This window comes from Mauremys reevesii, linkage group 2, assembly GCF_016161935.1.
Source record: "Mauremys reevesii isolate NIE-2019 linkage group 2, ASM1616193v1, whole genome shotgun sequence".
NCBI lineage: Eukaryota > Metazoa > Chordata > Testudines > Geoemydidae > Mauremys > Mauremys reevesii.
In genome coordinates, this window is record NC_052624.1 from 102142280 (window position 1) to 102155758 (window position 13479).

General features: G+C 42.9%; 1 protein-coding gene across 1 annotated transcript in view; it reads left to right on the forward strand.

The window, feature by feature from the left end:
• ABCA13 (ATP binding cassette subfamily A member 13) overlaps positions 1-13479 on the forward strand; it is a 285211-nt gene that overhangs the window by 32472 nt on the left and 239260 nt on the right. The window contains exons 7-8 of the mRNA XM_039526065.1: positions 3622-3746; positions 11378-11511. Coding sequence (XP_039381999.1) covers positions 3622-3746; positions 11378-11511 — 259 coding nt within the window. The remainder of the gene's footprint in view (positions 1-3621; positions 3747-11377; positions 11512-13479) is intronic.

Below are 13479 nucleotides of genomic sequence, written 5' to 3' on the forward strand. Positions count from 1 at the left end.
TCCAGCCCCAGATTCAGTGCCTATACAAGGAACTGCATGTGACTCCGGAGCCACAGATTGGCCACCCCTGGTATAGAAGCTACTGCTCACATGATTGCAGTCTCAGAAAATGAAGATGGTCAATCTTTTATCCCTTGTATCCTTTACTTCATTTTCCGGCTCCCTCCCCAATGCCCAAAGGCTGCACAGTGCTCCAAAGATGGCGGAGAGGAGGTGGGGTCATGGCCCCGCACCATCTCAGCACTGGGCCATAGAATGGAAGTTGTATGCAGCAAAGTGCAGGCTGCCCCCCATAAAGGTTGTAGCAGCAGCCAGGACAGGGAGTTCAGAGAGGCATATTGCTTTCAGGAAGAACGTATCTAAGGGTATGTCTACACTACCAGATTAGTTCGATTTAACTTAATTCGAATTTGTGGAATCGACCTTACAAAGTCGAATTTGTGTGTCCACACTAAGGACACTAATTCGACTTTGTGAGTCCACACTAACGGGGCAAGCATCGACATTGGAAGCGGTGCACTGTGGGAAGCTATCCCACAGTTCCCGCAGTCCCCGCTGCCCATTTGAATTCTGGGATTTCCCCACAATGCATGCTGGGGGGAAAAATGTGTCGAGGGTGGTCTTGGGTAACTGTCATCATTCAACGTGCTTTCGGACGTCTCAAGGGGAGATGGAGGAGCTTACTGACTCGCTCGGATCTCAGCGAAACCAATATCCCCATTGTTATTGCAGCTTGCTGTGTGCTCCACAATCTCTGTGAGAGCAAGTGGGAGACCTTTATGGTGGGATGGGAGGTTGAGGCAAATCGCCTGGCTGCTGATTACACTCAGCCAGACAGCCGTGCAATTAGAAGAGCCCAGCGGGAAGCGCTGTGCATCCGGGAGGCTTTGAAAGCTAGGTTCCTCAGGGAGCAGGGTAACCTGTGACTGTTCAGTTTCTTTACAGAGAAGCTGAACCTGCCCCTGCTTCAGTTACTGTTGACTTTCTTCTGTGGTTACATACCCTGTTCACCACGTTTCCCCCCTTCCAACACACGTTTAAAAATAAAGTTAATGGAACATTGTTAATTAACAATGTTTTCTTTATTAATGAATTCGCGTTAAAGGGTTGAAACAGGGACGCAGACTGTGGTGGGTAGGGTGTGCAGTGATGTTAACACCGCTTCTACACTCAAGGAATGACAGGCTCCTGCTCCTAGAGCGGTCTGCAGTGCCGGACTGGTTTTTTCAACGGAGCCTGCCATCCCTCCTTTTCGGGACTCTGTGTGTGTGGGGGCTACGTGACCTTGTGGCGGGGGAGGAAGGTTACAGATTCCCCTGCTATGTGGCTCTGTGGTCCGGGACAAGGACTGCTGCATAAGTTCTGTAACCGCCCTCCCATGCCACAAAGTCACGTACCCCGCACCCACACAGAACATGGAAAACACCTCCCAGACCGACCAGGGTGCCTACTGACTGCACTGTGTGTGTGACCTGCTGTTGATCCTGCCCCCGTGTCTGTACCCTGGTAAAGGTGACTATCCTATGCAATTAACAACTCCCTTCCCCCCCCCTTCACAGACAGTCTTCTGTAGAAAAACTTGACGGAAATAGTAATTAACAGCAAACTACTTTTAATAATCAACTACACAGTTAGGGGATGAAACTGGGATTGGGGCTTCGGTGAGCCAGGAAGGGAAGGACTTCTCAACATTTAGGGAATGAGAGCCTTCTTGTATTTGTGCACTCTGCAGGGGTGCAGTGACAGTTTTCACGGCCCCTGTCGCCCCTCCTTCTTGTTACTTTGGGTGAGGGGGGTTTGGGACTTTGTGGTGGGGGAGGGCGGTTGCAGATACAGTGCAGGAGGGCTCTGTCCTTCTGCCTGCGGTCCTGCAGAACATCCACAAGGCGCTGGAGCGTGTCAAATTTTCCCTGGGCATTTCCTGTGTGGCTGGTCAGAACATCCAAGCTCGGACTGCTGTCCAGAGCGTCAACAGAGTGGTGCACTGTGGGATTGCTCCCGGAGCTACTAAGGTCGATTTCCGTCCACACATAGCCTAATTCGACATAGCCATGTCGAATTTAGCGCTACTCCCCTCGTCAGGGAGGAGTACAGAATTCGAACTAAAGAGCCCTCTAGGTCAAACTAATTAGCTTCCTGGTGTGGATGGGTGCACGGTTAAGTCGAATTAACGCTGCTAAATTCGACATAAACTCCTAGTGTAGACCAGGCCTAAGATGCTTTCCCCTTGGTACCGAACTCCTCACTGTCCCTTAATCTGGGCTGTGCCTAACTGACTCAGTGTAACCCACAGTGAATTGGGCCAAATTCTAGCCCCTGCTTCTATATACCATGGTGACATACAGAAACCACAATGGCCTGTGTGAGAATTCAAAGAATGCGGCCTGCGTCCCTTTGCAGCATTGAGCATGCCGGGGGCAGGTTGGGGTCTTGAGAAAGAGTGGCCTTAATGCTCAGATCCAGGCCACTCTGTGTGGCAGAGAAGCTCACTGACAGCTGTAGGAGGCTGCCATAAGTTAGAGCTTTCAGCTCAGGCAGAATTCTGGACTGTCTTCTTTGCTGTACCTCTCAGGCGGTGCAGAACAGACTCTAGCACATAATAAGTACAGGAGAAAGGGACAGGAGTGCAAAATTGTCATATGGTATCTCCTAGTCTAAATCCCACCCCCCCCAGCTTTTCAGGTAAGCAAATTTTTTTTGCAATTTCTTGTTGTTTGAAATAGCAAAGTACCTCAACAGCTGATCAAGTTTAAAAAAAAAAAAAAGGTTGGATTTTCATTTGCATAACAGCCATGAGGTAGAAGAAGCTATAAGAAGCGTCAGATAAAATTGGCGTGGATTCGTCATGTATCATCAAATTAAATTAAATTTATAATGTTATTAACTTCACAACAGAGCTGGTCTGTTTGAAGAAATTTAGAAAATAAATTACATGGTTTTGTTATATGCAGTGTCATTGTAGCCATGTTGGTCCCAGGATATTAGAGACAAAAGGTGGGTGAGGTATAATATCTTTTATTGGACCAACTTCTGAGAGGGACAAGCTTTTGAGCTACACAGAGCTCTTCTTCAGGTCTGGGACATGTATCGAGAGTGTCACAACTAAATACAAGGTTGTGTAGCATAAGTAGTTAAAACACATTTCAAGAGACCATTCAAGGTGAAGTGGCCCTTTTACCCCCACCCCCTTTTCCCTCCTATGACTGGAGAGGAGTGAAACTAGGTTATAGATTGTTGTAGTAAGCCATAAGTCCAGTGTGTCTAGTCAGCTCATGAATTTTAGTGTCTAGCAAAGTTATGAATTTAGGTGCTCAGGCTCGTCTTTTGAAGGTGTTCTGCAGGTTTTGTAAGATAATGGACAACCCTCAGATATCCACCCCAGACAGATCACCAAACTCATCCAACTCAGGGTTTTCTAGAATATTTTGTTTAGAAAACTTTGTCAAGCAAAACATTTCACTAGTAACTTCATTTGACGAAACCCCATATTTTGACAAAAAAAGTTGTTAAAAAAGTTTCATCCAGCTCTACTTCACAATCCTTCTGCTTCCCTCTCCAAAGAGTGTGCACAATGCTGTCGTGCTTTGACAAGTGCTTGATTTTTTTCACTTTTGCTTTCAGTTCCTTAGCATCCTTAGAAGATTTAGATGCAGTTCTATCAAACCAAAGTTTCTACAAAGCAGTGAAAATAGGACTGAATATAACCATCACAGCGCTGCGCTTCTTGCAAGACCAGAGCCTTGAAGGTAATTGAATGCTGTATATGTTTGTTTTTTTTCCTTTCTTTCTTTTAAAGTTGCTGCATGAATTACAGGCATGTCAGGATGGAGCCAAAATGTTTTTGTAGGCAGCTGGCTGAGCTCCTGCAGAGCTGATCATTTAATACTGTTGAGATTTGCATTGTTGTGCGTTGGGGCACCTAGAGCCTTGAATAGGCATCATTTTAGTTGTCTGTTAAATTACAAAAAATGGTTATCACATTTCCTGGCAAATCTTTCATAAACACACAGTGCAGACCCAATAGATCACATTGAAAATGATTACCCTTTTACTAGTGGTGATTCTTTGGAGTGGGTGTTTCATAAAAGTGTTCAGTTTCTTTTGGTTGTGAAGAGAACTGGATTCAAGTTTTGGCCTGTATACAAGTGAAAATTAATGTGGTTGTCTTACCTTAGTCTTCCTTTGTCTCCTATTGTAAATGCTAGTCTTTGCTCAAGGGCTACACAGGTTCATGGACTGAGTTTGAGGGAGAGGGAGTCATTGGGAGGCTTCCCCTTGTGCACCCAGCCAGGCAGGATCCTGCCAAGAACTTAAGAGCATTCTGTACATCAAGGGGTGTAGTCTGTTGTTCAGGAGTTGTGTCAAACTCTCCCTCTTGCAGCCATCTAGGCCTCATTCAGGAAAAAAAGTATGCTGAAGTCCCATTGAAATCAATGAAATCTCATGGGACTTGAGTGCAAGTTTAAACACTCACTCACAGTGCTTTCCTGAACCATGGCCCTTGTACAGTCAGCAGCAAGCACTAGGCAAGGCAGGTACACTTCAGCTGAGCGGTAAGCTGAGCATTGTTCTGACTCATCCTTCGCTATCTTGGCCTGCAAATGCAGGTTGGTGTTTGTGCCAGTTGAATGGCTGACACCATTCCATTCCTCTTCCACTTATGGCTCCCCAGGATAAGGTCAGGATTATGATTAATTGGCCCCTTCTGTGTAGAAGAGCAGCCCAAGGCCTGTATGACTCTTAAATTCCACATAAGCCCTCAAAATAAGGACTAAGAGGTACTTAGGTTGCATGTTGGCCCCCTACAAAGGATTGAATTTCATTTAGTGGGACAGACTGAAATCTGTGCACTAAAATCCTCACAATCAAATCAATCCCTCCTCCCACCCACCCCAAATAAATGCAGAAAGTAAGTCCCAGGGGGCTTCAGAGAGGTGGATGGAAGTGTTGGGGCCTATGGAAAAGGTGGCCTGTATAGTAAACATTGTGTGCAGTATAAGGCTTTAACCAACTCTATGAATATCTCTTAGGTCTGGTCTACACTACGGGTGGGGGGGTGTCAAACTAAGGTACGCGACTTCAGCTACGCGAATAGCGTAGCTGAAGTCGAACTACCTTAGTTTGACTGACTTACCCGTCCAGATGCGGCGGGGTCGAACTCTGCGGCTCCAAGGTCGACTCCGCCACCGCCGTTTGCGGTGATGGAGTTCCGGAGTCGACCGGAGCGCGTGGGGACTTGATTAGACGCGATAGTTCGAACTCCAAGAAGTCGAACTCACCGCGTCGACCCGCGCGGTAAGTATGGACCTATCCTTACAGAGGAGAGAAATTATGACTAAGGCCTGGTCTACACTATAAAATTAAATAAATTTAACTATGTTAGTCACAGGTGTGAAAAGTCCACATCTCTGAGTGTAAAGCCAAACTAAATCTCCATATAGACAGCGCTAGGTCAACTTAGCTTCTGTCGAACTAGCTATCGCCTCGCAGGAAGGTGGATTGCCTATGCTGATGGGAGAATCCCTCCTGTTGGAATAGGTAGCATCTACACTGAAGGACTACAGCTGCAGTGGCATAGCAGTGCCACTCTAGAGTTTTAAGTGTGGACAAGCCCTAGGTCAGGATTTTAAAAACTAAAATGTTATACACAATCTGAAACCCTGGAGTACAGAAGTTGCATCTTCATTCAAACCTATTAGCACAATACAGTCCATTTACTCCTCAGTGATCGATCATTCCAGCCCAGTTGCACACAGTTTCAATACTGCATGCCAAATTAAACACACTAATTCAGATAAATGGGATGCTGCAGGGTCTGTTGGCACTCACTGCATGGGGGGCATCCCATCATCTGCTTTGCTGTTTACATCTGTTTTCTCCATGATTTGCCACATTTCAATATGTAATTTATCACTGTTAGGCTTGCTTTGGTATGAGACGCTGACTTCCACATCTGGCTTCATGCCATTGGTAGGCTAAGCTGTGAGATTTATGTGGGAGATGTGGCAATGTGGTTATTAAACTACTCAAAGAAAAGGGGACAAGGCAGTATCTATAAACTATCCATCTAGCCACTTTTTGAATATTGGAGTGACAGGTGCCAGAAATAAGATAAGAATAGATTACATAGAAAAGTAGATTCTTGAACTGTGGTCCTAACTGTGCTTTTTGTGATTTCCTTTATTAGTTAGTGCTAAGGACTTGTTGTTGAATTATTGTCATTAACCAGTTTAATCCTCCTTTCCAATAGATGGCACTGCCAAATTACAGTGTACAAGAAGGAACTCAAATAATAAGTGTAGCAACAGTATAGAGCAAAATGAAGGACATTGTTTCCTTTCAACTGAAATAATACTGAGAAGACAGGAATGGAAAAGTAGAAAGAATCTAAATGCAAGTGTTGTCCTACAGAGTAGATTAGGATGTACGTAGATTTGAAGGCTACAGGAAATTTAGCTTCTTGGAAATATTTTATTGAGATTGTGTAAACAGTGCCCCGCCCTATCATACCTCTCAGCCTGGTTAGATCCAGATGTAGGACACAGTGTGAAGACAGTGGGACAGACTCAGTCTGAAGGTCACACAAAATATTAATTAGGCAAGAAATTTAAAATGCTGTGGGCTTCATCTTATTAGTGTAAAGAACTTTCTGTAACCTCAGTTTCATGATTCTGTGGTTCCAAGTAAATAATTTTGAATGAGAAAAGAGAGGAGATGCCAAATTTGTCTGGAACCTAGATAACTTTGAGACTAAAATGAATCCTGTCACTGAAATGACGGCCATTTGAAAAATGTTTGCTCCAGATTTAGATCCTGTAGCCTTTTATATATCTAATGTGTATACATGGAATTTCCAAAGACGTGAAGTGTAGTTTTGTGTATGCAATGCCTGTGACATTTCCAACCTCCACGGTTGCGAGAGAATGTTGATGACTGCACTTACGGTCTTCACTTATTGACTCAGTAAATGGGGGAAGAAATCAGGTATTTTGGCTCAAATATCATTGGCAGTAAACCAGTGCATTCAAAAGCATACAATGGGTCCCTGTTTCTTTCTTAACTGAAGTAGAATCTTTGAGCAAATGTATGGTAAACTTGAACACTTACTTTAGGCTGAAATGTTCAAAAGCACTCAGTGTTGGCATAACTCTGCTCCTACTGAAGTCACCATGACTTCAGTGGAGGCAGAGTTAGGCCAATGTTGAAAACTTTTGAAAATCTGAGCTTTTTTTTAATTCTTATAATAAAAAGCAGTTTCCATCCAAAATAATGAAATACTCACAATAGTTAACCATTAGTTTAATAACATAAGAACAGCCATACTGGGTCAGACCAAAGGTCCATCTAGCCCAATGTCCTGTCTTCCGACAGTGGCCAATGCCAAGTTCCCCAGAGGGAATGAACAGATCAGGTAATTATCAAGTGATTCATCCCCCATCACCCATTCCCAGCTTCTGACAAACAGAGGCTAGGGACACCATCCCTGTCCATCTTGGCTAATAGTCATTGATGGACCTATGCTCCATGAACTTCTCATTATTTTTTGAACCCTGTTATAGTCTTGGCCTTTGCAACCTCCTCTGGCAGGGAGTTCCACAGATTGACTGTGCATTGTATGAAAAAATACTTTCTTTTGTTTGTTTTAAACCTGCTGCCTATTAATTTCTTTTGGTGACCCCAAGTTCTTGTGTTATGAGAAGGAGTAAATAACACTTCCTTATTTACCTTCTCTTTTTCAGTCATGATTTTATAGATCTCAATCATATCCCCCCTTAGTCGTTTCTTTTCCAAGCTAAAAAGTCCATCTTATTAATCTCTCCTCATATGGAGAGAGCCGTTCCATATACCTAATCATTTTTGTTGCCTTTTCTGAACCTTTTCCAATTCCAATATATCTTTTTTGAGATGGGGTGACCACATATGCACGCAGTATTCAAGATGTGGGTGTACCATGGATTTATATAGAGGCAATATGATATTTTTGGTCTTATTATCTATCCCTTTCTTAATGATTCCCAACATTCTGTTCACTTTTTTGACTGCTGCTGCACATGAGTGGATGTTTTCAGAGAACTATCCACAATAACTCCAAGATCTTTCTTGAATGGTAACAGCCAATTTAGACTCCATCATTTTATATGTATAGTTGGGATTCTGTTTTCCAATGTGCATTACTTTGCATTTATCAACACTGAATTTCATCTGCCCTTTTGTTGCCCAGTCACCCAGTTTTGAGAGATCCTTTTGCAGCTCTTTGCAGTCTGCCTGGGACTTAACTAAACTGAACAATTTTGTATCATCTGCAAATTTTGCTACCTCAGCGTTTGTCCCTTTTTGCAGATCGTTTATTGATATATTGAATAGGACTTGGTCCAGTACAGATGCCTGGGGGCAGGGCTGGCTTTAGGACGTGCGGGGCCCAATTCAAAAGAGCTGCCGCCGAAATGCCGCCAAAGACAGCAGCAGCTCAATCGCTGCCGCTGAAGATAGCGGTGGCAGTTTGGCGGCAGCTCAATCGGTTGCTGCTGTTTCCAGCAGCACTTCGGAGAAGGGTCCTTCCTCAGCAGCAGTTGTCTTCCGGGGCCTTACCTTGCGAGGCCCCTCTTCCAGACACTGAGCATCATGGGAATCGGGGGAATCGGCCTAAAGCCAGCCCTGCCTGGGGGACACCACTATTTAACTCTCTCTATTGTGAAAACTGACCATTTATTCATACCCTTTGTTTCTTATATTTTAACCAGTTACCAATCCATGAGAGGACCTACCCTCTTATCCCATGACAGCTTACTTTGCTTAAGGGCCTTCGGTGAGGGACCTTGTCAAAGGCTTTCTGAAAATCTAAGTACACTATATCCTCTTGATCCCCTTTGTCCACCTGCTTGTTGACCCCTTCAAATAATTCTAGTAGATTGGTGAGGCATGATTTCCCTTTATAAAAACCACGTTGACTCTTCCACAACAAGTTATGGTCATCCATGTGTCAGACAATTTTGTTCTTTACTATAGTTCAAACCAGTTTGCCCCATACTGAAGTCAAGCTTACCATCCTGTAATTGCTGGGATCACCTCTGGAGCCCTTTTTGAAAAATTGGCATCACATTAGCTATCCTCCAGTCATTTGGTACAGAAGCTTATTTAAATCATAGGTTACAGACTAGTTAGTAGTTCTGCAATTTCATATTTGAGTTCCTTCAGAATTCTTGGGTGAATACCATCTGGTTCTGGTGACTTATTACTGTTTAATTTATGAATTTGTTCCAAAACCTCCTCTAATGACACCTCAGTCTGGGACAGTTCCTTGATTTGTCACCTAAAAAGAACAGCTCAGGTTTGGGAATCTCCCTCACATCCTCATCCATGAAGACCGATGCAAAGAATTCATTTAGTTTCTCTGCAATGGCCTTATTGTCCTTGAGTGCTTCTTTAGCATCTCGATCGTCCAGTGGACCCACTGGTTGTTTAGCATGCTTTCCGCTTCTGATGTACTTTAATTTTTTTTTTGCTATTACTTTTTGAGTCTTTGGCTAGCTATTCTTCAAATTCTTTTTTGGCCTTCCTAATTATATTTTTACATTTCATTTGCCAGGGTTTATGCTCGTTTCGGTTTTCCTCACTAGGATTTAACTTCCACTTTTTAAAGGATGCCTTTTTGCCTCTCACTGCTTCTTTTACTTTATTGTTTAGCCACAGTGGCACTTTTTGGTTCTCTTACTATGTTTTTTAATTTGGGGTATACATTTAAGTTGAGCATCAATTATGGTGTCTTTAATAGGTTTCCATGCAGCTTGCAGGGATTTCACATTCTGTTTAACTAACTTCCTCATTTTTGTGTAGTCCTGCTTTCTGAAATTAAATGCTACAGTGTTGGGCTGCTGTGGGGTTTTTCCTGCCACAGGGATGTTAAATTTAATTATAGTATGGTCACTATTACCAAGTGGTCCAGCTATATTCACCTCTTGGACCAGATTCTGTGTTCCACTTAAGACTCAATCAAGAATTGCTTCTCCTTTTGTGGGTTCCAGAACTAGCTGCTCCAAGAAGCAGTCATTTAAGGTGTCAAGGAACTTTTATCTCTACATCCCATCCTGAGGTGACAAGTACCCAGTCAATACGGGGATAGTTGAAATCCCCCATTACTATTGAGTTTTTTATTTTAATAGCCTCTCTAGTCTCCCTGAGCATTTCACAGTCACTATCACCATCCTGGTCAGTAATATATTCCTACTGCTATTCTTATTATTCGAGCATAGAATTACTATCCATGGAGATTCTATGGTACAGTTTGGTTCATTTAAGATTTTTACTTCATTTGATTCTACGCTTTCTTTCACATATAATGCCACTTCCCCACCAGCACGACCTGTTCTGTCCTTCCGATATATTTTGTACCCTGGTATTACTGTGTCTCATTGATTATCCTCATTTCACCAAGTTTCTGTGATGCCTATTATATCAATACCCTCATTTAAAACAAGGCACTCTAGTTCACCCATCTTCTGATTTAGACTTCTAGCATTGATATACAAGCACTTTAAAAAATTGTCACTTTTTAGTGCTCTGCCATTACATGATGTAATTGAATGGGACTTTTTTCCTTTGACTGTTTCTCATCAGACCCTACCTGTATTTTATCATCATCCATCCTCTCCTCCTTACTAGGACATAGAGAATCTCCATTAATAGATCCTCCCCTGGGGGATGTTGCTGTCTGAACCACTTGCTCCTCCACACCTGTTGTCTTTCCCTCAGCCCTTAGTTTAAAAACTGCTCTATGACCGTTTTAATTTTAAGTGCCAGCAATCTGGTTCCATTTTGATTTAGGTGGAGCTCATCCTTCCTGTATAGGCACCCCTTTTCTCCAAAGTTTCCCCAGTTCCTAATAAATCTAAACCCCTCCTCCCCACACCATCGTCTCATCTACGCATTGAGAACCTGTTTAAGTCTAAGGATGGGTGAAAATTGTGAATAGTTCAAAAATATGAAGGCTTTGGCATCCTCGAGGACTGGTATTGAATCATGAATATGAATCCCTTCTTGAATGATGTAAAAGCTCTCCACTGTGTATTTTTACTGTTTGGGATGTATCTAATATTGAATTAATATGGTGAAATTGGTATTGGCTACTAATACAACAGACCAAAATTCAACAAATGTACTATTTGCTTTATACTGTTAGATTAACTCCACTCACCAGACTTCTAGTGAAATTGTGCATATTAACTATTTCTGTCTGTCTCCCATGCATACACTCCCATCTTAGTATCTCTCACATAAAAAGCTGACAGTGTCACAGCTGGATCCTATTAGAGAGCGGTTACTAGAATACAAATTCAGAAAACTTAGGACATGTATAACCTAAGTTAATCTTTTCTTATAGGCTTTTGGTACAACCTGACTCTTTGGGATGTTGTGTGGGATCCGCATGCAGTCAAAGTGGAACTTGAATCCAGATTTGGTTTAGATGATCTTCATATTGGAAAACTCTTGAACTATACAGCAGAGTTCAATAAGGTAAATTTCTAAAAATGTCAATTCCTTTTTTGTTTTGCTTGTTTCCTTTGTAACTAATGAAAGCTTTTCATCCCTCATAGACGCTAAAGCAATGTCTTTCAGAAGTAGCTACTTAGTGGGCATTGCCATTGCAAAAAAGACAGCATAATTTCATACGAGGTGAATGACACGCGCCCAACCTCAATCCACAAACTTGAATGAAAGCATTGCAGGTTTTGTTCAGCCAACATTTGTGTCATGATACACGATGAGCTTCTTGAAGAACATCAATCATCGCTTGAAGCAATTTATAACTGAGTGAGAGAATGTTTTATTTAGAGGCAAACAGGGTACAGATGGGAGAGAACATTTCAAGTAATCTCTCCCTTTAAGACACAAGCACCATCTTCTCTTTCTTTGCATCCTCCACAAGGGGACATAGCTTAAAGCAGTGGTCCCCAACCTTTTTTGTCTGGCAGGCGCCAGACGATGAGCCGCAGAGGATCGTGGCAGCGGACGAGCACCTGCCAAAATGCCGCCGACAAGCGGCGTCATCCAGAGGCGTCACCGCCGAAATGCCGCTGAATTTCGGTGGCATTTCGGTGGATGCTCATTCGCCGGCCAGTACGTGGGCCCACTTAGACGCCCCAGTGGGTGCTATGGTGCCTGCGGGCACCGCATTGGGGACGCCTGGCTTAAAGGGATACAGGCAACTTGAGATCTAGTGTGGGTATGGCACTGTAGCAGGGAGGGTGCTTTCCAGTGCAAATAGACAGAGAGCTCTCAAGTTCTGCTGTGGCTGGAGCAGCAGCACCGGAGGCACATTGGGCTAGTTACCTGAGTAGGTACCCAGGGGCTCAGGCAGGATTGTACTTGGGCAGCTAGTCCGGGCTGCTGTCTGAGCCACCATATCCACAAAGCATTTTTTTTAAGTGCGCTAGCTTGAGCAGAGTTATTTAAAACGTGGGGTTTTTAAATATACAGAATAAAATGAAAGGAGAGGAAAAATAAAATAGTGGTTTTCCATTTGCCCAACATTTTCTTTGAAGTGGCAGTTAAGTAAATATATATTACAATGAGACGATGATGGAAATTCATGCAGTAGCCAAAAGATTGCAAATTGTTTCCTCTCAGCTCTCATCAAAATAAATGCAATTAGCTTCAGCGGGCATTTGTGCATATGGAGCTGTTTAAAGGCCTGTTTACTTTAAAAAAAAAAGTTTCTGTGCCAGGCTCTGTTCACCCAATATGAGGGTGATGGGGGCTCTGCCATTTTGGTTGTTACCCTTCCCAGAGGGGCTTTCAGAAATGACACTTCAGCCTTTATTCCCATATGTGTTAAAACTGAATCTTCATGTTTAAAGAAAAAAGCCTGTGGCTGTGAATCTTTCCATGCAAAGATGACAACCTCTCTAATAATGTTAGTAGGGAGAAAATAGTCAAGAATTAAATGTTGTAATGATTCATAAATTCCTAAAACAACAAACAAAAAAAATCCCTGGTATATTTGTAAGATCTGGGCAAACAATTGAGTCCAAACTTGCTTTGCTTTGGCTGCTTCTCTGAACTGAACCTGAAATGCTGCTATTTTAGAAGAGGTTCTGTCAAACTTTCTGGAGTGACTCATGAACGTGGATGCCAAGCTCAGGGCAGATGTGTCACAAACCAGGGCAGAAACTCCAAATTGGATGTGTGTTCTATAATTAGATTTCACCAACCAAGTACCAAGTGTGAACTCAGGCACTATAACAGCCTGAACATGGAGTCACAGATGATCCTCTTGGGTACTCAGGTCTATTTTCCCATCCAGGCAAGCCTGCCTTTCTCTTTCACCAAAAATCACAATCTTCAGGTCACCCCAAAGGACCAGTCACTTACTGCAAGTCAACTGTATCTCAGATCTCCAACCAAAGACTACGCTTGGTGCCAATCCTGTAATAAACTAATTAAAGATTTATTAAGTAGGAAAAATAAATGAGTTATTTACAA